The sequence below is a fragment of the Sceloporus undulatus genome, chromosome 2 (genome assembly GCF_019175285.1).
Source record: "Sceloporus undulatus isolate JIND9_A2432 ecotype Alabama chromosome 2, SceUnd_v1.1, whole genome shotgun sequence".
In the NCBI taxonomy this organism is placed as follows: Eukaryota; Metazoa; Chordata; class Lepidosauria; order Squamata; family Phrynosomatidae; genus Sceloporus; species Sceloporus undulatus.
In genome coordinates this window covers 169,684,540-169,710,132 of record NC_056523.1, presented here as the reverse complement: position 1 = coordinate 169,710,132, position 25,593 = coordinate 169,684,540, and the positions used below count along the sequence as shown (strand labels likewise).

The 25,593-nt window shown below is 41.1% G+C and overlaps 1 protein-coding gene across 4 annotated transcripts in view; it reads right to left on the bottom strand.

Moving 5' to 3' along the window:
- The window catches only part of C2H1orf112 (chromosome 2 C1orf112 homolog), a 59,497-nt gene that overhangs the window by 17,453 nt on the left and 16,451 nt on the right, over nt 1–25,593 (bottom strand). For 3 of the 4 annotated variants that reach the window (XM_042451409.1, XM_042451408.1, XM_042451410.1), the window contains 10 exons: nt 24,032–24,194; nt 22,018–22,102; nt 19,747–19,885; nt 17,857–17,937; nt 13,360–13,424; nt 10,706–10,854; nt 8,724–8,853; nt 7,694–7,880; nt 6,117–6,199; nt 5,463–5,514 (listed from right to left, as the gene is read on the bottom strand). In XM_042451409.1, the coding sequence (XP_042307343.1) occupies nt 5,463–5,514; nt 6,117–6,199; nt 7,694–7,880; nt 8,724–8,853; nt 10,706–10,854; nt 13,360–13,424; nt 17,857–17,937; nt 19,747–19,885; nt 22,018–22,102; nt 24,032–24,194 (1,134 nt within the window). The remainder of the gene's footprint in view (nt 1–5,462; nt 5,515–6,116; nt 6,200–7,693; nt 7,881–8,723; nt 8,854–10,705; nt 10,855–13,359; nt 13,425–17,856; nt 17,938–19,746; nt 19,886–22,017; nt 22,103–24,031; nt 24,195–25,593) is intronic. The other variant, XM_042451411.1, reaches the window with a different exon arrangement.

The window sequence follows — 25,593 nt, the reverse complement described above, 5'->3', positions numbered from 1 at the left end:
CTCACCCCATCTACCCACTGTGTACCCATGTCCTAGTATATGTCAGCATGTCTCTTTGATTCTGTGCCCAACACAAAGAAACAGACATGGAAAGGGGGAGTTGGTACGTTGTATGAATTCAGAGATAACCAAAGAATTACAGTTGTGGGTAAGCAACCTGTTCTTCTTCATGGTATCTGTGAAATCACACAAATGGATGACTGGTTAGCTTACCTACCAGGAAGATGGGGTCTATGTCAATCAAAAATAGAAGAAAGGACTGCTCTTCTAAATAAAACAGCAGTTTGATCAGTAGAAACATCCATTTGATCAAGCATCAGTAGTTATATTAGCCCCTGTGCACATGTTGCTGAATAGTTGCGTTCAGGATTCTGACCTATTTCTGTCACCTTTTTTTTTTTGCTTCTTGTCTGTCCTTAATGGTTTGAAGTTTCCTCTGTCATCCACTGAGGCGTCTGTTTCTTTTGGGCTGCAGATAGTATCTTTTTGTATTCTTCCCTGACAATGGTCCCTCGTTTCAGTTCAGAGCTCGTCTTACCTTGGCTAATTAAGCTTTGCAGTGCAAAATCTATTTTTACATGGTCTTTAAATTCTACAGGGATGTTCTTCAGGTTGCATTTTGGCATAATGACTGATTTTGTGTGCTTCTTTCCTTTAGTCTATTTTTTGACATTCATAGTTCATGGTCTATGCCACAATTTGTTTCTAGTCTTATTTTTGGAGAGAATGGCGCTCCTCCATCTTCTGCTTCCAATTATGTAATCTTTTTGTAATTTTTGCAGCTTTGCATTTTATTACCTTATTGGTTTAATTTATTCTGTAAAAGATGTAAGAGATGTAACAAGTCAAACCTACCAATTCATCAGACAGATCTCTTTCCTACTTTAGTCTCCTTAATACCATCACAAATCTCCCTTACTGTTATACTTCCTTTTAGAATCTGTCTTTGGAATTCTGTAATCTTTTGTTAAATTTTGCTCACCTAAATATTCATCCACTTTCTTCAAAGAGATTTCTTGCCTTTTGCATAAAGAAGAATAATACTTATGAAACGCCTTTTGTATCTTTACATTGTATTATTACTGCATTTCCTTCTTGCAGCTTTAGTATCACTTTCTTTTCTTATGTGCCAACCACATTCCTGGTTTATTTGCAAATGCAATTTTTTTTGTTTTTGTTTTACATAATTCATATTTATTTCCATCTCTCTCACTATTAGCAAATATAACTGTCTCTGTAAAATCTTAATTTGATTCATAATACAGTAGTGTTCTTTAATGGAAATGTATTCAGTTCTTCTTCCATTCTTTTTATTTCATCCAGAATCTGATTCATTTTTTTCTTGCCTCATCTCCTTAAGTACAGGATTATGTTGGATAAAACACCCACTCATAACAGCTTTATTCACACACCCACATATCTACCATGCTCATCAGTCAGTACTAATTCTGGACATAACTGAGGTTTATATTCAAAACAATTCCATTTCTTTTTTTAGTCCTGCAAAAATAAGTTCCTGACCCAAACTTTAGTAAATCAAATATTTTGTATTATTTTTCCTAATATGTGTTTCTTGTAAGCAAATCATATATTATTTAAGTTTTTTCAAATAATGAAATATCTTTTTTCTGGTTGGTAGAGCATTCACCCCATTAACGTTCCAAGTTAAACATTTGTAATCCATAATTAAGCGTGACTCAGAGTAGTCCCTAGGTACTGAACCCAACACAGAAGGATATTCTTCCCCCCTCTTCTTGTTGCCTCTGTTATGATTTCTCTGTGATTTCCTCTGCCATTTGACTTTCATCCATTTCTCCTTTAAATTTCTCAAAATATATATATATATATATATCGCTTTCTGTACAGAATTCAATCAAAACCATTATTGTTTGAAAGTCGAACCCCCTCTTTCCAGTTTATCCCATTTAAATAAAACCCTTTTCTGTTTAAGTTTCTCTGTCAGAAAGGTGTTCTCTTTCTTTTGCTCAGTATCCTAATTGGAATCTCCTTAAGCAGTATGATGCCCTTATCATTAATCTTCAATCTAGTCTCAAAGAGCTGTTGTAATCTCTTGCCTTTTCCCTAACAAAATAAACAAGCACATCTCTGGAAATAATTTTTTCTTCTTGCAGATCTCAAATTAATCCTGAAAATTCTGTTGATCTCTGTATCCACACCTGCTTCACAAAATTCCAAGAAATCTGGCTGTCTAATATCCTCTGTGGATCTTCCAAAATTGTTCCAAATCTCAAACAAAATTCATTTTTTCCTCTCAATTCCAGTAAAGCCAAATTGTCCAAAATCGTTTTGTTTTTTTTTTAAATCAGGTAGATTGTAGGAATGCAGTAGATGATATTTATCTGGATTTTAGCAAATCATTTGGTAAGGTTACCCCATGATATTTTGATTACCTAGAGGTGGTGGAGGTCTCTTTCTCTGGACATCTTCAAAAAAAGAGGCTGAATAGCTACCAACTGAGGATACTGTAGCTGGGATTCTTGCACTGAGCAGGAGGTGGGATACAATCATCTATGGAGCCCCTCCCAAATCTAAGATTCTATGATATTCTTGTTCAGGGGTAGGCAACCTTTTGGAGCCGGGGGCCGGGTTGCTGTCCCTCAGACAAATCGGGGGGCCAAAGCCGGGGGGTGGAGCTTCCACCCTCCGGGGCGGGGCTGCATGCTGGTGTCTGGGAAAGCAGCCAAAGGGCTGATAAGGCAGCTAGTTCTCAAACAAACAAACCCCCTCCCAGCACAGCAAAGTCAGTGTAAGCTACACAGTCCTGGAGATTCACAGTAGTTCTACCAAAAGGGATTACCAAGAGAATTGTCAGACGGTCTGAGGTTCAGGGTAACAGATAGGCAGGTCGATAAAGCAGTCCAAGGTCAAGCTTTCCGGGTAGTCAAGACAAGAAGCCAAAGGAGCCAGAGACAGAGTCTTTCCTCTAAAAGAGTCAGATATCCACTGGCAAAGAACCACACATGCTCCAGGTGCTTAAGAAGGCAAGGAGTCGGCCTTCAGCTGTGTCTGATTACGAACACGCTTCTGATAAAGCCTCCGAGATCTTCGAAGGCCCTCTCTTTCTGCTCGACGCTCCTTGAAGGTAGGCACACTGCCCAGATCCTCCTCCATGTCCACAGCCTCGGCACCAGGCAAACTTGACTGCTGAACCTCTGGAGGGGCCATAGACTCTGCTCCAGCAGAACTAGGGCCAGCCTCTGGCTCCTCCATTACAGGTTCAGGTCCCAGGGGCTCTAGCTCATCCTGAGTCCTCCAAGCCGTCCTCCAGGCTGGGCATGACAGCTGGGGGCAGAGCCTCCACCCTCCAGGGGCGGAGCCACCCTCTGGGGCGGAGCCTCCACCGAAGCCCTGCAAGGAGGAGGAGGCGTGTGCCCGCCCTCTCCTCCTCGGTCCCTTTCTGGACAAACACCCCCCAACCTGCATTCCAAAACACACACAACAGCACAGTTGTGCATTTCACATGGCTTTACTTAACATGGCCTCTTGCATATTTCAGAGGCTTATTCCATAACCAAACCCCTTGGGTTTAACACTTAGCATGGTTTAACATGGCTATGCATATTGAACATGTCAAGGTGGTTTCACCGTTCTTGGACCAAGTGTACTTCTCAGAAGTGTGTACTTGGTCAAGGGACTTTGGTTTTTCTTCACTACGCATGAGTTTGTAAAAATCACAGCAATTTACATTGACCATGCCTCAGAGGCTTTTTGATATCAATATCACCATTAAAGAACCAAAAACACACAGAAAAGGCACTTTGGAAAGTCACACTCTATTGGCTTCAGAAACAGTGCGTGCATGCCTCTCAAGCTGACTCATATCATTATTATCATCATCATCATCATCATCATCACCACACTATCATTGTCAAAGCAAAGGAGACTTGTTAGCATTAAAAGCACACAAAACACACTTTGCAAGGTGACACTCTCTCAGCTTCTGAAACAGTAGTTGCATGCCTCTCAAGCTGACTCATCATCACCATCACCACACTATCATTGTCAAAGCAAGGGAGACACACAAAACACACTTTGCAAGGTGACACTCTCTCAGCTTCTGAAACAGTAGTTGCATGCTTCTCAAGCTGACTCATCATCACCATCACCACACTATCATTGTCAAAGCAAGGGAGACTTGTTAACATTAAAAGCACACAAAACACACTTTGGAAGGTGACACTCTCTTGGCTTCAGAAACAGTGCCTCCATGCCTCTCAAGCTGGCTTATATCATCATCATCATCATCATCATCATCATCATCATCATCATCATCATCATCACACTATCATTGTCAAAGCAGGGAGACTTGTTAGCAATTAAAAAGAATGCAAAACAAAACAAAACACCAAAACAAACAAACAAACAAACAAAAAACACCATGTGGCCTCTGGCCACTCACCACCTTCTCCTCTTCTTCCTCCTGCTGCCCCCATCTCCTCTTCCTCCTTCTGCTGCCTCCTCCTGCTCTTCCTCCCTCCTCTTCCTCCTCCTGCTGCCCCCATCTCCTCTTCCTCCTCCTGCTGCCTCCTCCTGCTGCCCCCATCTCCTCTTCCTCCTCCTGCTCTTCCTTCCTCCTCTTCCTCCTCCTGCTGCCCCATCTCCTCTTCCTCCTGCTGCCTCCTCCTGCTCTTCCTCCCTCCTCTTCCTCCTCCTGCTCTTCCTCCCTCCTCTTCCTGCTCCTGCTGCCCCATCTCCTCTTCCTCCTCCTGCTGCCTCCTCATGCTCTTCCTCCTTCCTCTTCCTCCTCCTGCTGCCCCATCTCCTCTTCCTCCTCCTCCTCCCTCCTCCTGCTGCCCCCATCTCCTCTTCCTCCTCTTCCTCATTCTGCTGCCTCCTCCTGCTTTTCCTCCCTCCTCTTCCTCCTCCTGCTGCCCCATCTCATCTTCCTCCTCTTCCTCCTCCTGCTGCCTCCTCCTGCTTTTCCTCCCTCCTCCTCCTCCTCTTTCTTCTCCTCCCCCTCCTCCATGTGCCGCGCGGCCTGGGGGCAGGATGGAGGGGACAGAGGAGGAGGTGGGCAGCGCGGGGCCGCATGAAGCCCCGCGGGGAGGCGGGGAGAACGGCAAGAGGCCTGCAGGGAGGGCCGCGCGGAGCCCCGCGGGGAGACAAGGAGAGTGGTGCGAGGCCCCGCGTGGAGGGCCGCGCAGAGCCCCGCAGGAAGGGCCCCACGGAGCGGCGGGGAGGGCGGCGCGGGTCTTCACCCTTTGCCTCCTCCACCCCAGGCTGCATGGCCCTCCTCCATTTTGAAAAACAAAATGGCGCCCGGAGTGGCGTGGAAACGGGGGCAATTGGCAGCAATCAGCGGCAGGACTGCGCAGGGGCCGGTAGAAAGGCCTCGGCGGGCTGGATCCGGCCCACAGGCCATAGGTTGCCGACCCCTGTTCTAGTTACATTTTTTACTCTGGTTTAATATATCTATTTACAAAAAAATACATTTAACTTACCAAGTATGCTACTATAAATGTATGGTGAGCACACAGATCGGCTGTTTCATACCTGTAAGATGGGAAAGAGTACAATGAGCAAGTAAAATACTGATTAGGATATGAGTTAGCTGATCTCCTCTTGATCTGTGTTGATCTTGAATGGGAAAGACTCGGGTTCATGTTTTGTTTCATGATGTTGAAATTCATTATTCTGATAAGCTACTGTACTTTACCATAATATGCATGTAGAAAATTGGAACAGTGCCATTCATGCCATTTTACCATTCTTGAAGATCAGATTGTTTCTCCTGCTTTTTACCAGGAGAGATAACTTAGCAGCTCAGGGGGATACAGACGGGGAGAAAGGAGCGGTGCGACGCTGCCCCTTTCTGCCCTGTATCGTTGCCACGGCGACTACATGCCGCGACATTGATGCGCCTGGAAAAAGGAGCTGCGAAATGCAGCTCCTTTCTCGGCTGCTGCCAAGGCATCATTAGCGCCCTGCAGCGGCGCGTGGATGTCCATTGTGCGCCATGCAGTTTGGACGCAGCACACAATGCATGTCATCAGCACGAGTGCCAAAATGGTGCTCCGCTCCCCTGACCCCTAAAATCGGCCCCAGGCCCTCAGTACTACATTACAACCTAGTCCTTCAATATATTCTCAACTTACCGAGCAAGGAAACACCAAGCATCCATTGCCAAGAGAGCAGTGATCATATTAGAACCAAGTATGGTCTCCAACAAGGAGCATTCCTAAGGAGGAAAAAAACATACACAAACACAATTTTGTTTATTGTGTATCTACACAGAAAATATAAAGCTTTAACTGTCTTAGCTCCATCCTGTGGAATCCTGGGATTTGCTGTTTGATTAGATATTTAGCCTGGTCTGTCAGAGAGCTATGGTGCCTCACCAAAATACAAATCTCAGGATTCTGTAGGATATAGTCATGGCAGTCGAAGTGGTGTGAAACTGCCTAATTTCTGTAGTGTGGATACACCCTTAGAATGGCTTTTTATTGCTATTCTGCCAACTAACCAGATAAAGTGTTTCAGCCAAGTAAAAATCTGCACAATAACACTCCAGGATCTAGCTCTTAGAAGAAACCACAGCCTGTAATAATGTGAAATGTAGAGCTCAAAGGTCTATCCTGGACACCTCTTACTACCAAATCTGGGTCTGGAGGATGTGTCACAGAAGGGACCAAGTTCTAGATTTTGCCATTCTCTTGAATCTTTCAATCCTGTAATTTGCCTGATTCAGATTTTACATTTTGGAGATATCTGACTCCTTACTGACTCTGAAAAACCCAGAAAATAGTTTGAATAAACTCACGTCATTCAGATCCTTCTTTCCAATTTTAGATTCTATAAGGTAAGATCCAATTTATACAGGAGCTTTGTCTAAAGAACTGAAGAGATTTCACTTATCTGCAAAATTATGCTCTGAGGTTTTCGATTAATTCCTCCACTGACACCAAATGTGAGGGCTACCACCTATCCTACCACTATGGCAACCAACTGTGGGAACCTCCTGGATACCTTTGTGGCTCTTGTGTGATATGTTATTCACCTTCTATCCGCACTGGACACCACCACTCTTTATTAACTATTGCTACTACAGACACTATTTGTTTGAACTTAAAGTTTCCAATATGTACCCTCCTCAGAGGCTCAAGTGTATAATTAAAAAAAATAATGACTTATAAAACATATTATTTAATTAATACATCTAAATCACATCTCTCTTTCTCAATCATATCCTAATTTACCTTAACTCTAACTAATCTTAATCATCACTCACTCCCAACATTTCATTCTTTTTCTCCCTCCCAATAGATCCTTACTTTATAACATCTATTACACAGTGCGTTCATAACTATACTTTACCTAATGAATGCAACAACACTCTCCTCTCAAAAGCCCATACCATCACAAATGGTGCCTGGAATGAAAGTAGGATCAACTCAAATGGCTCTGAATTCTGCAGATTTTAAAGACTAGTACCATTGTCCTTGAAATTAGGATATTTTCAGAAAAAATCATCAGACAAAACAGAGCCCATTATAAAGATATGGGCCTAACAGTAACAATTAAAACTATATAATTCATTTTTAAGTAAGTTTAGTGCCTCCTAATATATTGACCCAGCTACATCTGATAAACTGAAATCTTGGTTTAAAACACCAGGATCCTCCAACTGTTTGAAATCAGCAGGTCAGTCTTGGCTTACAAGACTCTTCCTTACCAGTAGATGAAAATGTGATACAGAGAGTGTTGTGATAAAGGTACAGAGGTGGATGCAGACATAGTGGTAAAAGGTGATATGATCTTCATCTTGCCCTGTTCCGATTGTTCCTCGAAAAAAGACAGGAAGGGAAAGCTCACCAGAGCACTGCTGAAGACTACGGAAGAGGGCTGCAAGCAAGGGCTTTCTGCAAAGAAATGGAGAACAGCAGTGTTACTTCCTTACTAACAGGCGACCTTATTACCAAATGACCACTGGAGCTACCCATCATGCATTTCAACACAGGTGACCATCAATTACAATAATACAAAATAAAATAATTATTTGTGAATAAAGAAGAAAAATCAAGTAGTAACAGAACCTTTAAAAGCACTTATGCAAAACAAAATAATTATACTGAAAAGAACATACATTTTAGCAAGAAAAAAGAAAAGGCTAGAACCTATCTTGACACTGACCATTAAAAAAAATAATATACACTGTCCATTTTGTATAAACATGTTGTACAATGTTGTTGATGCTGCCCTTCTGTCAAATAGGTTACTATAAGGAAGAGTATGAGAGCCAGTGGGTGTTGTAGTTTGAGGGCTGGACTATGACTCTGGAGACCAGGGTTCGATTCCCAGCTCAGCCATGAAACCCACTGGGTGAACATAGGCTAGTCACATGCTCTCAGCCTCAGAGGAAGGCCATGGCAAACAAATTGAACAAATTGTGCCAAGAAAATCCTGTGCCTTAGGGTTGCCATAACTCGGAAATGTCTTGAAGCACACAACAAGAACAATAAGGAGGAATACATCGTACATTTTCCTGAACTATTCTGTAGGCCCAGATGGAAAAATGGTAACAAGGGACAGAAAGAAGGCTAAACCCCTCACATCGTCTTTGCCTCAGTCGTCTCCCCAAAGGAAAACAATGCTAAACAGATCGAAGTACCCCTTTTAGTAAATACATTCAGAGTAACACAGATATTCAGCTAGTTGATGCGAATATGTCAAATCAAATAAAGCTTGCAATAGCATGGAATTACCTGGGAATCTCTTCTGGGAAATGACTTTCTGTGTTCCAAATGGCTTTCACATCCTGAGGCTGAGATGGCAATGTGTCCATTACAGAAAGCAGAAATCGGCATTGTGGAAAGTGCAGCTCAGGAGAGAGTTCTGAAATTAATTAATGGAGCTCACATGTTCTGACAGACTGAATGAATCTAGGAACTCATCGCCATGTAAATAGCTCAGAAATCCTGAGCCCTGGTAGTGCAGTGGTTAAACGCCAGTACTGAAGCCAAAACATTGTGATCCTGCAGGGCTCCAGGTTGACTTCAGCCTTCCATCCTTTTGCACACTGGAGAAATGAGTACCTAGCTGGTTGGGGGCAAATGGCTAACACACTGTAAACCACTTAGAGAATGCTTAGCACTATAAAGCGATATAGAATGTAATTACTATTGCTATCCTAGAATTCAGATCCTATAGTACCATAATACATGTATCTTGGATTTCATTAACACAACTGTAAGCAGAAATCTGAGGTCTGCTTTTTTAAATGAGGATATCTGCATCAGCATGAGTGCAATTCTTCATTCACAGAAACATAGTGTTTTAAAACACTTTAAAGAAATTACACGAGATTAATCAGTATTCTGCAAACATTTTGATCATTACCCCCAATCTAAATTTAGCTGGAAAAGACTGAACAATCAGTCTTTTCTGGATTAAGCCTCTATTTGTCTTCATCCACTTCATTACATATTCCAGGAACTGGTTTAGCACAGAAACAGCTTCTCAGGAGTTAGGTGAAAAGGAGTAAGAGAACTGGGTGTCATAAGCATATTAGTGACATCTGACCCCGAAACTCTTGCAAGTATATGTTAAAATGTAGGGAGACAAAACTTCATACTTGATACATAAACATGGAGACAAAACTCAGGCCAACAGCCAAAGAGTCAAATGGGAGTCCCTCAGAACCACCTTCTCAGTCTGCCCCACCAAGAAGAACTGCAGCTACTGCAAAACAGTGTTTCCAAGTTCTATCTGACGAAAATGATCCAGAAGGATACTATGGCTGAAAGCCACTGAGAGGTCCAGCTAACTACCCGAGACACACCTCCTCGTCCATTTGTCAGCATAAGACATCCACCAAAATGACCATTACTTACCTTTTCGTCATTCCCTCTCCATTTTTCATGAGATGGCACGTGCATTAAGCAGGCTATGGTCTGAACATTATCCATTCCATCTCAGATTTTGTTGAGTCACAACTGATGCAGGTTGGGGTGGGAGGAAGAAACTAGCAGTGTCCCTGGTGAGACACTTGGGAACTCTTTTTCTGGGCAGTACAGATGGAGACTTTCAATGTGACGTGGCACAACAGTTTGCCACTGTGCCTTCTCCCTTTAGAATCCACTTTGGGGGCTATGAGCAGCAAAATCCAGTCCACCAGTTCTGAATTGGATTGGAGAGGTAGCCCTTCTATAACTGGGGTAAGAGGAAAGTCCAGTGTGACTCACTGGGGAGTTACTCACTGGGGAGCTTGGGGAGATAAAGTTCTTAGGCTTTATGGGACCACAAAACTCTGGCTTCTTTAAAGATTTTTCATTCTTGCATCACATTTACAATAGAACATTGAACTAAAAGTTGTTTTACTGATCATAATTCATGTTTGCCCATTTTAAATGTTACGTAATAAATATGTAAATATATATAATATTTGACCTTCTAAAAAGATATATACAATGAAGACAAAAGTGACCATCCTCAACAATTAGTAAGGAAAAATGTCCAAAACCACAAAAAACATTTCATAAGCTTAGATAATGCTTATGTTTTTCAGTTCAATTATACCAACATCCATTCTAGTATAACTATACTATGTACAAAAATAATTAACAAAAATACCCCTACCCTCTAAAAAAGGCTACCAAGGGCAGGCAAAACTGTGGGATGCTGGCAACATACTTAGTTCTCTCATGCAAGGGAATGTAGTGCAGACAATCAGAGCATCCAAGCATACCTGGAGTTTTACTTAACACCACTTCAATGAAAGGTCTAAAGGAAATCAGCAGACTGAGAAGTGAGTCCAGTGTCACTAGGAATCCCCTTGCTATTTCATCCTGATGAGCCTTGGAAATCACTGGAGCATGGAGACTTGGAGGAAATTTGCTGTCAGGAAAGAATATGTAGTATCTCATAACTATTTGCATGCAAACAACACTAAGGATGAATTCATAAGATTCAAGCCAAAAGCACTATGCTGTTATATCCAGCATTCTCACTTGAGCCTAAAGCAGGATTAATGGCAAGAACCATTTCTTAGCTCTAGGCTAACATTCCAATTGCAACCTTTCCTGAAAAGTGACAGCTTAGGCACAGTTATCCATGCAACTGTGGGCCTCAACAGACAAGCCAAAATAAAGCTGTTTCGAGTCACTTTGGAGGTAGTATGCTGTTTAAATGATGCATGCATCCTAAGAGGTCGGAAGCCACGCCAAAGTCATGCTCCAGTCCTAAGGACTGCAGCATAGCTTTGGCACAGCTTCTGGCTTCTTAAGATGTGTGTGTCATTTAAACAGCATACTTCAAAAGTGACCCAAAGCAGCTTTATTTTGGCCTGTCTGTTCAGGCCCTGTATTATCTAGCCACCACTCACTAAAGAACTTTGTCTAAAAATTAGAGGCGCGGAACAGACTGTCCAAAAAGGATGGTCTCCTGGCGCCTAGTTTTGGTCCGTGGGGAAGCCACAGCCTCCAGGCTGCGGGACTTCCCCGTGGACCAAAAAGAACCCGCAAAAGCAGGTTCTTCTTGCAATGCCATTATGATGTCGCAGTGCGCCAATGGTGCACTCGCAACATCATAATGGCACTGCGACATGCGGACACTATGGCCTGTTACAGACAGCCAAAATAAAGCTGCTTCGAGTCACTTTGGAGGTATGGTATTTCAATGATACATGCGTCCTAAGAGTCCGAAGTCCACACCAAAGCCACGCTCCAGTCCTAAGGACTGGAGTGCAGCTTTGGTGAAGCTTCCAGACTCTTAGGACTCATGCATCATTGAAATACCATACCTCCAAAGTGACTCGAAGCAGCTTTATTTTGGCTGTCTGTAACAGGCCTATGTGTCTGGCACGTCATAATAGCGGCACCCCCCCACCATTTTGACGCCCTCGTCATGTGCAAGGGGCATTTAGAAGCGCCGCTCCTCGCACGTGATGAGGGCGCCCTTTCCCATCCATCTGGACCGGGCCAGAGATTGCTTGGAATTTATCCACGTGGGCTTGGTCCAATCAGCACGTCTTCAGCAAAGGTCTCTCAACTGCTTCTTTTAAAGCTTATGGTATATCCCTTTTTCACTGAGAGGAGAGAATTCACAATTCAGTCTTTCTTCTCCAAGTAGATAAACTGAAATGCTTCAGGGTTGCCCTCTTACGGTTTAAAGAGGAAATACACAGCAAATGAGAACATTGACAGTACCTTCCAAGAACAAATCAAATTATTTTGCTTCAGCACATCTCCTTATCTACAGTAGGTCTAATTCACACTACAGAATTGTGGAAAGCAAGGTCCACTAAATTAACAGATCTTATTTGTATCAAGAAACAGCCATCATTTCTCAGTACTATCAACTATATATGAAATACAAATATACAATTTAACACACAATGTTAATTTTATAACACTTTTTATTTCTATTATTTAGAGTGTATTGCACAACTATCGACAGCAGCAGTCTTTATCCTATTTCTTTCTTTGCACATCAATGGCATGGGAAGCACTAAATGTGTGTATTCCACATATATTTGGTTGGAGACAATGTTGGCCACTTTACTAATTTCAAATGAAGGGCCTTTCAATAGTTTACGTTCTGTTCCCTTTAAAAAAATTACACCATTTATGCCCTACTCTACCTTAGGAAAGATTCTCAAAACAGCTAAAATATCAGTTAAAAACAAACAAGACATTCCCTGCCTTATGTTTGCCATCTAAAATTTGAAATTGCCTTCTGAATACTGTACTTGGAATCTGACAAAGTATAGATCAGCAAAGAAAATTCCTGGTAGCATACATGCCAGGGATTGCAGAACTAGCTGAAAATTTGTCCGATGTACATGTGTGTGATGAATACAAGTAAGAATTTCTTCCTATTATTTTTATTTCTCTATACCCTGCCCTTTCCTAAGTTTACAGAAATTAACTATGATTCTATGTTGTATGTACCCCTGTCAACTAATAAGCACATCTGATAACAACAGAAAGGCAACATAATGGTTTCTGCAGCTCAGTGGATAGTTTGTGAATAAAGCTCTGGCATGCCAGAGAGACACTTCAAAATTTGGACTGGACGTTCGTTGGTAACAAACACAACCCCACCCTGAGACTGCTAGAGGATGTCCCTTGTGCAGTTATGATCCAAAGCATGCATCCATGCACACATGCATACAGATAGACCATACAGTATACGAATTATCTTAACATGAATTTCTGTGATACTGAAAATAAGGGGGAAGTTCCAGATACAGACATGGAAACATCTGTTTCTGATCAAGACACCCTTCTCATCCACACTGCCTGTAAGGTAGCTTTCAAACTATTCCAAAATAAAGAAAACATAGATAGGGTGATAATCCTGCAGCAAAATCAAATTTATTACCACTTGTGTTTTACTCACCTATATATGTGAAGGTATGTCTGATGAAGCTGAGAACAGGAATCTGTCAGGAAATGAGTAAACTCCTATAAAGCCAAACATACCAAATATTTTAATTTCAAATTAATTTCAAATCTACTGCTTTAATTCCTCTCATTCTCTTGTGTAAACTGAAGCCTTCCCCAGAATCCTTACAAGCTACAAAGTCCAAGTGTATCAAACATCATTGAATAACTCTTACTGTCAGGAAGTTCCTCCTATTGTTTAGGTGGAATCTCTTTTCCTGTAGCTTGAATCCATTGTTCCGGGTCCTATTCTCTGAAGCAGCAGAAAACAATCAATATGACATCCCTTCAAATATTTAGACAGGAGTATCATACCACTTCTTAACCATCTCTTCTCCAAGTTAAACATCCACAGCTCCCTAATTCACTCCCCACAGGGCATGGTTTCCAGACTCTTCACCATTTTGGTCACCCTCCCCTGGACATGCTCCAGCTTCTCATCATCCTTTTTAAATTGTAGTGCCCAGAACTGGACACAGTATTCTAGGTGAGGACTGACCAAAGCAAAATAGAGTGGTATTATTACTTCCCTTGATCTAGACACTACATTTCTATTGATGCAGCCTAGAATCGCATTGGCCTTTTTAGCTGCTGCATCACACTGTTGACTCATGTTCATCTTGTAATCTATGAGGACTTCTAGATCCTTTTCACACGTAGTCTTGTTAAGCCAGGTGTCCCCAATCTATGCATTTCATTTTTCTGCCCTAAGTGCAGTACCTTACATTTCTCCATGTTAAAATTCATTTTGTTAGCTTAGGCCCAGCTTTCTAAACTATTAAGGTCATTTTGAATTTTGATCCTTTCCTCTTGGGTATTAGCTACTCCTCCTAATTTGGCACGATCTGTAAATCTGATAAGCATATGTCCCCTATTCTTTCATCCAAGTCACTAATAAAGATGTTGAACAGCATTAGGTCCAGGACAGAACCCTGTAGCACCCCACTGGTCACTTATCTCCAGGATGAAGAGGAGCCATTGCTGAGTACCCTTTGGGTTCAGCTGGTCAACCAATTACAAATCCATTTAACAGTTGCATTGTTTAGCCCACAAAATCAAAATATACTATATCCACAGCATTCCCTTCAGCTACCATATGCAGATGACACCATAGTATTAGCAGAAACCCTCAAAGACTTGGAACACCTAGAATCATAGAATCATAGAGTTGGAAGAGACCGCAAGGGCCATCCAGTCCAACCCCCTGCCATGCAGGAAATCCAAATCAAAGCATCCCCATGACCTACTAAGGAAGGTCAAAGAAGAAAGTGTAAAGGCAGGCTTAATGTTGAACATAAACAGAACCAAACTAATGACCACCGAGGACATTCACAAGTTCAACCTAGACAATGAAGAAATAAAAATAGTAAAAGAATCCATATAACTAGGATCAAACATTGATTGAAATGGGGACTGCAGTCAGGAAATCAGATGAAGATTAAGAATGGGGAGGGTGGCTATGAAAGAAAAGATTCTAAAATGCAAAGATATACAACTCAGTACAAAAATTAGAATCATACAAGCCATCGTATTCTCTATTACCATGTATGGATGTGAGAGCTGGGCAGTTAATAAGATGAAAGGAAGAAAATCAATTCATTTTAAATGTGTTGCTGGAGAAGAGTGCTGAGGATCTCATGGACAGCCAAAAGGACAAACAAATGAGTCCTAGGGCAGCAGATCAAGCCTGAGACCTCCCTGGAAGCCAAGATGACCAAATTGAGGCTGTCATACTTCCAACACATCATGAAAAAGAAGGGCTCACTGGAAAGACAATAATGCTGGGAAAGGCGGAGGCAAGTAGGAAGAGAGGAAGGTCATGTGCCAGATGGATGGACTCTATTAAGGAGGTCACGGGTATGAGGTTGTAGGAATTAAGCAGAGCAGTAGAGGACAAGCAGTTTTGGAGATGTTTCATCCATAGGGTCGCCATGAGTCGAGATCGACTCGAAGGCAGTTAACAACAAAAACCAAGCCTGTAATTTTATAAAAGAAAAAAAGAGAGAGATCACATCAGTCTGCCATGACTTGTTTCTCGGAAACTCATGTTGACTTTTTGTGATTAAGGCATTCCCTTTAAAATGTTCACAGACTTTCTGTTTAATGGTCTGCTCTAGAATCTTTCCTGCCATTGATGTTAGACTAACTGGATGATAATTGTTGGGATCCTCTTTTTTCCCCTTTTTGAAAAAAGAGAAAGAAAGAAAGAAAGAAAGAAAGAAAGAAAGAAAGAAAGAAAGAAAGAAAGCTAACATACTTATGGTTTCAGCCTGTGTCATACATGATTTGGACATTGACTGATTAGGGTTTGGTTTGGCGATTTCTATCATATGAAATCAGAAGGAACCTATATAGATAAAAGGAGTGGTCCCAATATGTGTCAAGGAAGCTGTTGTAACACCTCCACTAAACAAAACTTTCCTGGATTCCATACTATTAGACAACCACAGACGGAATTCAAGATTTTATTTTGACATGGTACTGGATCAGATGGTAGCTTCCCAGATCCAGTGGTTCCAGGATGAACAAATTATCTTGATCTGTTTCAATCTGGTTCAAGACTTGTTATGGGGAAGAAACAGCTTGGGTTGGGTGGGCAATCTTTTGTGGGAACTGGACAGGAGGAGCGTGTCCCTGTTTGGTTCTTCTGCACCTCTTTGCAGAATACTAGACTTCTGTAAAGGTTGTTGCATTTATCGGAGAAATTAAGGTACAGTTTGGTTATGCATGTGATGTAAAGTACATTGAATAAGGTAAGCGATCTGTTGGTAGGAGGGAGAGCATGGAATGTTGGGACAGACTGGTGACTGGAAGAGTGTTTGAATGGGATTTTTAAAAAGCTGGCAGTATGACAGTCAGAGAAAGAGATATGAGTGTGTTAGAGTAAGAGAATGTCAGAGTCTGAAATTAGACAGTTACCGGTAGATAGGTTCAGCTAGGATTGAGAAGATAATGAGAGAATAAATGAGTTGTGTTAAAATAAATTAAGCTTTAGATGTATTAAGTAATAACCATAAGGTTCTGTACACCAAGAAACCTTTAAATGTATGATGAATTTATGTTTGATAAATTATTGTTATATTATACACATGTGGTTCTGATAATGCTACAGTAGTGCTGTGGAAGTGGTTGATGTGTCTGTGGCAGCAGCAGTGATTAAACAGTGGGGTGTCCAGCAGTGAGATTATAAGACTAAAGTCTCACACAGGAAACACAAAGACATCTAGGAGGTCCCCACATCTGGTGGCAGTGGCAGGACAGGTGGACAACCCTATACTCTTGACAGCATTTAATACCATCAGCAACTGGATCGTCCTGGGCTGACCTGCTGGTAAGGGAGGCAGTTTTACAGGGGCTGCAGTCCTTCCTGGACGGTCAAGCCCAAAAGTTGGTGATGGAGAATTCACGTCCGACTTCTTGGTTACTGTCCTCTGGAATTTCTCAGGGTGCCAATGTTTAACTGAATCCACTGGGGCAGGTTGTCCAGAATCTTGGGGTCTGGTGCCACCAGTATACTGTCACCTAACTCTATTTCTCCTTTCCATCAAACTCCAAGGAAGCTATTTTTGTTCTAAATTGGCATCTAGCAGGAGTAATGGACTGGAAGAGAGCAAACAACACTGAAGCTTCATTCAGACAAGATGGAGGTGCCTGTGGTAATTTGAAAGGTAGATTGAAAACAGGGATTTGGCTGGAGCTGGATGAGGTTATAGTCCCCTTGAAGATACAGTTACAGAACACAATGTATAACTGCACAAGCACAAACTGGACTTTTCACTTCTGTAACTACCATCAATAATAGCTTCAAGGCAATTTAAATCAGGAAAATGGTAGGAGTATAAAGTTAGACACTGCTTATACAATAGCTCTCACTCAGTTTGCCCTTTTATATAAAGAAAGAAAAAGAGTAGGTAGAAATATTGAATAAAAGATTATCTTATAGTGAGTATAGTTCAGGATTCCCTACATATTAAGCCCTGTCAGCTTAATGTGGTAGTGAAACAATACTATCAATTATTAGTTTTGTATTTTCCAAGTTACACAGAATATTTTATAATACAGTGATGACAAATACATAAGTCAAAGTATTTTTCTCCTATGTGAAGTTGAAGGCTTTCATGGCCGGCATCCATAGTTTTCTATGGGTTTTTCAGGCTATGTGGCCATGTTCTAGAAGAGGTTATTCCTGACGTTTCGCCAGCATCTGTGGCTGGCATCTTCAGAGAATGCTGGCCTAGAAGAGAGCTGGATATATATATATATACTGTGTGACCCTGGGTCTGGAGGAATTCCATCCAGCTCTCTTCTAGGCCAGCATTCTCTGAAGATGCCAGCCACAGATGCTGGCGAAACGTCAGGAATAAACTCTTCTAGAACATGGCCACATAGCCTGAAAAACAGTCAGAAAACTATTTTTTTTTCCTTCTGGTGGAAGCCTATTGCTAACTCTTACCTTGGTATAGTGCACCAGGGAATTGGCAAAGAATCTACATAGTTTGTTCATCCTCTGGAACAACCTGTAATCAGTGCTCTCCTATACAAAAGTAAAAAAAACCCAAAAAACACGTTTTAAGTATTTTCTTAGAAAATTTGTATAGTAATTTTTAAAGCTACCTCTCCATCACAGACCCTCAGAAAGGCCAATCAGATCTCATCTGAGGTAGTATTTCTGCCTTTTTTTGTCACTTAATCTGTGTGTACAATGAAAGTTAACAGTGATAAACATACGGAATAGGGAAAAACCATATTTACACATAAAGGCTGTTATAGCTGTTAATATACTAATTTTAATTGCATACATTTAATACATTGATATTTGCAGTTAGGAATTCTGTGAAGTAAAAAACGGGCATCTTGGCTTTATTATTTTACTATTCCATTACCAATCACCACATTTTCAGGTGTGCTATAGTTTGGGTGATCTCTCTGCCAGAGTATTTTTACTGTTCTGCATTCAACCTAGGAATAACCTCATCTGTGGCTCTGACCAATTTGTTATGAAGCTCTGGCTAAAGTATGGCATCAAACAACAAGAATCTGTTTTGATGCCTAAAAACAAAATCATCACATTAAAATGAATGTTAAAAGCCAGACAGGTGCACAAGGCTTGAATACATGGAAGGTGGGATCCTGTAGGATGGCACCACTGGGAAACGTTTCTCTTTCACACAGCAGCATGTGTGCTTGTACACTGGGAAGTAACATACTTCTGTGTGCTCCCCATTGGTCACTTGCAACACATGGCTAAGTGTTCTATGCCTTGGCTATCTGAAAAGCAACTGCAGCTCTCTGTTGTGACTATGCTGCAACAACAGCAGGCAAGTGGTAGGAGGGAGGGGGGTGAGAGAGGTAGAGCATACCTTTTAAGGTAGGAAGAGTCAACCTAGTCAGCTGAGTAATAAATCCAGCACTAGCTTTTGAAGAAGGCTGGATAGAGTCCAAGCAGGAAATCTGAGGAGGGATGAAACTAGGGATGCTACAACTACTCAAGCACAGAAGACTTCACGCTGTACCCCACTGGCTACTTTGTTGGGGATGGATGAGGGAGTGGTAGAGTGATTTCTTCCTTGCTCAGATTCTTCTTAAGGAGCCTGGTGGCACAGTGGTTAAATGCCAGTACGGCAAACACTCACTCACAGTCGCAAGGTTGTGAGTTAGATACCAGGCAAGGGCTCCAGGGTTGACTCAACCTGGCAATTAGCTTACACATTATTGGGGGCAATACACATTGTAAACTGCTTAGGGAGTGCTTAAGTGCACTGATAAGCGGTATAGAAATGTACTTGCTATTGCTTTATCAAAATAATCTCTACCACTGGTTTTCTAAACTGAAGTATGCCTGTATTAGAACCAATTAAAATGGCATAAAAGTGTGTAAGCTTTCAGATTCTCCAGAACTCTTCACCAGGCAAAGCCATCCACAAATTAGAAGAAGAAACGTTAACAGTCCAAAAATCTGGCTATTGAGGTCTGCACTTCTCACGCTTAATGTCTGATTGAATCACTGAGAGATTCAAAGGTAACAAGTTATCCCTAGCCATGTATACAGTATTCGGGTGAACCACAAATGGCCACTTTCTGTTTCCAAAAACAAAACAAAACAAAACAAAAAACAAACAAACAAACAAACAAACAAAAACCCCACAACAACAACAACAACAAAACAAAAAGGCAGATAAAAAAAAATAACTGGGATCACTTATGAGCTGCCTAAAAACCTGAAGTACATGATTTATATTTGAGCTCTAATATGAAAATATGCTAGTATTTTCATGCATCCTCTCCTTGAAAATTTAATAGTGGTACTTTTGGAAGTCAACTTCTACTCAAGATAATAATTCACCTCAGCTCCAGACCATTTCATCTGTTCAGCCAGTTGCATACAAGATTGGAAAGAAAACAGGATATCCTCACAAAGGCTGTTTAAGATATCAGAATGTTTCAAGCTGTTCTTGATCAGTGACTTGTGTTTGAGACTTTGCCTGTAAGAACACACATTTGACAATTCTGAAATAAGAAAATTAATAAATTTCTTCATTACTTCCTCTAACAGTAAACTCAAATTGTAACTACCAACAGAAAAACCACAATCAATGAAACCTCAAAGCTGCTTTTGTGAAGGGAGCAATAATCTATGGTTAACACTGAAACAAACAGGATTAACAATGGTCCTAGACTGGATTGCAGTTCAGTGGTAGAATCCATGCTTTCTAAGCAAGAAGTTCACTCCCTGTCATCTCCAGGAAGGTATCCTAAGGGATGAATTCTGCCAGCCAGTGCCATCAAAAAACCTGCAAGGTAATAACATCATGCATTTTGTCCAAATTAGTCTGAGTTGTGAAAATCCCAGGCCTTACAGGACATCTCTAGGGCTCCTTTGCAACAGGAAACAAAGCCTCACATGCTGTGTCTCCACATGTTTCAGGAAAAAACACAAATAATTGTTAGTAATTTTAGTCAGGCATTCAAGTGCTAGATTCAGAATTGTGGCTCTTCCCAATAATGCATGAACATGTGTATATATGTATGTGCGCGCACACACACACACACACAGTATAAGAAGATGTAGCAAGTACTTGATGGAGCAAGGTATTACAAGGATTGGAAAATAGGAAAGACGATATCCAATAAACAAAAGAATCAGTGAGACTAGTGAGATCAATGAACTCTGCAGAATTCTAAGAACAAACAAAAAATAAGAAAGCTAAATAACCCAACATGTTCAAAGCATGGTCTCAAGATAATAGTATCAGGATAATCAAAACAGCAATACCAAGATAGTGACAGCAAAAGTTAGGATACAGGAATAAAGAAGCTACACTCACTTTTATAGCAAACCCTAGCCTCAGTTCACGTACATCTGGTTAAGCAAGCAGGAGCTGAAGCAGTCCAAATATTTTAGCATCTTAGCACCCAAGTGATTCTCACCTGAACTCAGGTCAAGGCAGATAAAAATCAGAACCTTCTGGAGCACAGCATAGTATTTTGCTGGGAACACTACTCCTTCTACCACACACGTTCAAGAATAGCTCACACCTAATCCCTCAGTCCACTACTCAAAACAGGTACAGCCACCAGGAGAGGAACCATTTAAACACCACTAAAGGGGGGGGGGGGGAGATGAGTTGTGTGACTTTGCAGACAACAATTTGAAGAACCACAGTTCTTCCTCCTCTCCATCCTTTTATCCCAATCCTTCTGTTGTGACCTCTTGTGGTTACACTTAGAAGAGGGCCAGTGTTGTTCAACGTATTTATAAACAAAACATCCAGGGACTTTAATAGGCCACAAGCTAAACATTAACCAATAGGATGATGCAGTGGCCAAAAACCCTAGTGAAATTCTAGGCTGCATCACCAGGACATTAAAGAACATTATAGTATCACATTATTCTGCTTTGGTCAGACCTCATCTGGAATACTATGCTGGGTCCTGGGCTCCAGTTCAAGAAGAATATTGACAAGCTGGAATATGTCCAGAGGAAGGCAACCAAAAGTGATAGGGCTAGAAACCATGCCCAATGAAGAATGACTTAGGAAGCTGGGTATGTTTAGCCTGGAGAATAGAAGATGGGGAGGTAATATGACAGTCATCTTCAAATATCAGAAAAGATGTCATGAAGATGATGGAGTGAATTTGTTTTCTTTTGCTCCAGAGATTAAGATATGAACCAATGGATTCAAATTACAAGAAAAGAGATTCCATGAAAACATCAGAAATAACTTCCTGAGAGTGAGAACTCTTCAGTACTAGACTGCTTCAGAATGTGCTGGACTCTCCTTCTTTGCAAGTTTTTCAACAGAGATTTAATGGACATCTTTTAGAAATGCTTCAGCTGAATAGTCCTGCATGGCAGGGAGTTGTACTAGATGATCTTCAGGGTCCTTCCAACAATATGATTTAAATTACTCCTCTAATCAACAATCCAGTTTAATTGAACTACTTGGCTTTTAGGCAGTTTAGTCTTTGGTCAACACAGCAACACTGCTTCAAATTCAAAAAACTGAAACTGAACTAAACAGCAGACTGGACCATCTGTCTATAAAGAGATAGCTATATAATACATATATAACTCTGTATCATGACAGTTAGTATTATTACTCGAAAGAGCTACCTGATGATGAATTTCCATGTATTTGCATGAAGAGCACGATCTATACTGGAAACAGTAGAGCAGATCTCTAGCAGAATGTGAATCACTGCAAAAGAAAGAACTACCAAAATTAAATGCACAGTAAATTCAGCTAGCTTCCGTGTAAACAGCTGAGCTGCTTGAAGCTGGCTTCTGGGTGTCTTTCTTTGGTGCTGGAGAAGGCTTTAACCCTGGATTGGAAAGGGAAAGAAGTGGATTTAAATGTGAGTTTTGGTGGGGAGAGAAGCCTTTAACTCTGGATTGGAAAGGAAGCGGATTTAAACATGAAGTTTGGTGGGGAGTGAAGTCTTTAACACTGAATTGGAAAGGAGCTGGATTTAAATGTGGGGTTTGGTGGGGAGAGAAGCCTTTAACTGGATTGGAAAAGAACCATCTCTTTCACACTCTCTCTCTCTCTCTCTCACACACACACACACACACTCCCTGCTGGCAACTCTTTCTGAAATCACCACTGAGGTACAAGGGGTGGTGCTTCTTTCAGGATCTTTCTAAGCACTATCACTGTACTGACCCCTATAACAGGATTTTAGGGTCAATTTTTGGGCATACATTTCTCAGCTTATAGTCAAGTATATACGATATATGTTGGAGCACCCAACTGATGAATCAGGCTTCAGCAAAAGAAAAGCTATCTCATTCATCCATCTGTAGTGTCTCACAAAGACAAGAGGCTGATTTCCATTTGGCTGCCCTGCAGGTGTTCACCAGAGAAGTATTGGTGGTTTAATTTGCAGACATGGCAAAACGCCTAGTGGACTGGGAGACTACCTCCACAGGAAAGGGATCCTGGTAGCAGCCCTTCATAGCAGACAAAGGGCGAATCAGACCAGCTGCTAGGATTGGCCCAGGACCCACAGCAGCCACAATCCCAAATGAGTTGCTGGAAGGAGCGGTTTTTTACAGCTCCTTTTGCCAGCAGCTTCAGTGCAGCTTCCAACTGCTTGGGGGGGGAGGGGTTGCATCATCTGCACACCTCACCCCCAAAGCAGCCTGAAGCTGCTCTTTTTGGGCCATCTGTTTTGGGTCTAAGATGCAAGGCCTAATCCATCTGCTGAGCAAGGAAACAAACATCCTTTTCCCACAAAGATCAAAGAAACAAAAAGAAAGTCAGACAAATGAAGCTCTTTTCTCCTTTTTATGTAGATGTAGATAACTGCAGGTATTCAATGTGTTCCAGATCTTTTCCAATAGATGGGGTGAAGACAAAAGGATGGAAGAATAAGCTCCTGTGCCCTTGGAATAAAAGCCATAGCATGATGAAGTCTGGTCTAATGATAGAGAGCTCCTTTCTTGCTGACAAAACACCCAGCTCTGAAACCTTGCAGGCAGAAGTTAGAGCAGTTAGGAATAAAACCTTCAAAGAAAAATACAGTCAGCCCTTCTTATACACGGATTTTTTATACACGGATTCAAGCATACACGGTTTGAAAATGTTCCAAAAAAGTATAAATTTACCTTGATGTTCCATTTTTTATTAGGGACACCATTTTGCTATGTCATTATACTTAATGGGACTTGAGCATACACGGATTTTGTTATACACGGGGGATCTTGGAACCAAACCCCAGCGTATAACAAGGATCCACTGTAATTTAGTAACATTTTGCACAAGGTTCAAAGGGGAAGACAGTCAGTGCATTTCGGACCATATGTAGGTCCTACAAGGGATAGTAAAGGACTATGGGCTGAGATGAACTAGTACATGGGGATATGATGAGAGACTGGTGTCTTGCTTGTGAGGAAGGAAATACTTGTAGTGATCTCTTTCTTAAGGCACTGTGGGTGCGTTGCACTAGAAATTCCAAAAAAGCAGATACAGAAATCTTAAGTCAGTATGTTTCAATTTTCACCACTTATGAAACATCCTAAACGTATATTTAGATATTTTATTGGTTAAGATGCATCTGGATAACATGACAGTGTTGTGAATTTCCAAGATATGGCATGTTGCATTTGTAAAGAGGCTTTTACACACCTGATACCATAACTGCTACACTCTCTCCAGTAGCACAGGAGTTCACAGATACCATCTCAATCAGTTCCATAATCTGCTTTTGCAAAGCATAGGCCTCTTTAAACAGAGACTGTAGTAGATCGGAAAACAAGCAGAAACACTCACTGTACAACGACTCACTATTCTGCAGCAAAATAGAATATCAAAGATGAAACAAAAAGAAACATGTTACACAAAGCTGAGTGCTCTGAAGGAAATCAAGTTCAAAGAACTAGCAAGTCTCTGTTTCCATTAATTTATAACCCAGATTGTTTCTCAATTACCTATAGCTGCTAAGAATAAAAGCCGGCTTTTGCAAAATAAACCAGGGCAATTTATCCCAGAAAAATATCAATGTATAGTAGTGGGGTATTTATTAAACTAAAACTGCACTCAAGGTTTCCTAATACTGATTTTTGCAAAAACAAACCAATAATGAGAATTATCTGTACAAATTTTATAGTAAGATTATACTCTCCAGTAATATTTTTCATCATGAGATTTACATTCTGTTGAAATTTCATAATCAATTTACACTTCTCAGAGGCAAATGAAGGGAATGCTATGCAGTGTTGAATAAGCACCTCCGTTTTGATAAAGGTAAGCAATGTGTCCTCTTCGTTAAATGGTCATCTGTAAATTTACACTTACAAGTAATTCTGCACCCATGCAGATTTGGAAACTTCTAGAGCTAGTTAATGCTTTTGGCGGGAATCCTACCACCTCCCTGTTGTATCTAATACTAGTCCTTCCCACTCAATCTCCATAGTTCCAGTCCACCATGCATACGAGAATTAGAATCAAGCAATGCAGGACAATGAGAGAGGAGGATGGAAGTGTTATGAGTTTACAGATAATCACTTAAAGAACCAATTTCAAGTAAACAACCTCTTCTTCTTTGTGGTTTGTGACTCATAAATATGGATGACTGGCAAGCTACTAATTAAAATGGAGGGGAAAGGTTATGACATAGCTGAGATAACACTGCTCTGCCAAAGAATGCATAGTCACAAGAGCACAAATCTAGTCTGTAGAGAGAGACATGTGAATGGCTATGACCAGGTAGAAGTTCTACAGATGCCTTGCAGAGATATTCCTGCCAGAAAGGCAGAGGAAGCTGCAAACACTCTTCTGGAGTGAATTCTGACCAACAGAGGGAAGTTCAAATTCAGCTAGTTGGTAAGTCAATTTAATGGTGTAAGGTATCCACTTAACATAGTTTATGAGCTGAAACTGTGGAGCCTTTCCTGTAATACCCATCAGTGACAAATAATTGAGGGGTGTGGCAAAAGATGAAGAACACTGAACAGAAAAGGCTAGGGCCTTGTCCTTTTCTGAAGACAGGTTGTAGAAAAAGGTTCAATAGCTTGATATTTGAAAGCAAAAAACAACCTTTGGCAAAAAGGAAATACCTGGACATAAGGTCAGTCAGTCATGATGGAACTGAAGGAAAAGAGAATATGATCAAAGGGCCACAAGTTCACTCACTCTTTTCCCAGATGTGATTGCCACTAGAAAGGCAACTTTAAAATATAAGAGACAAT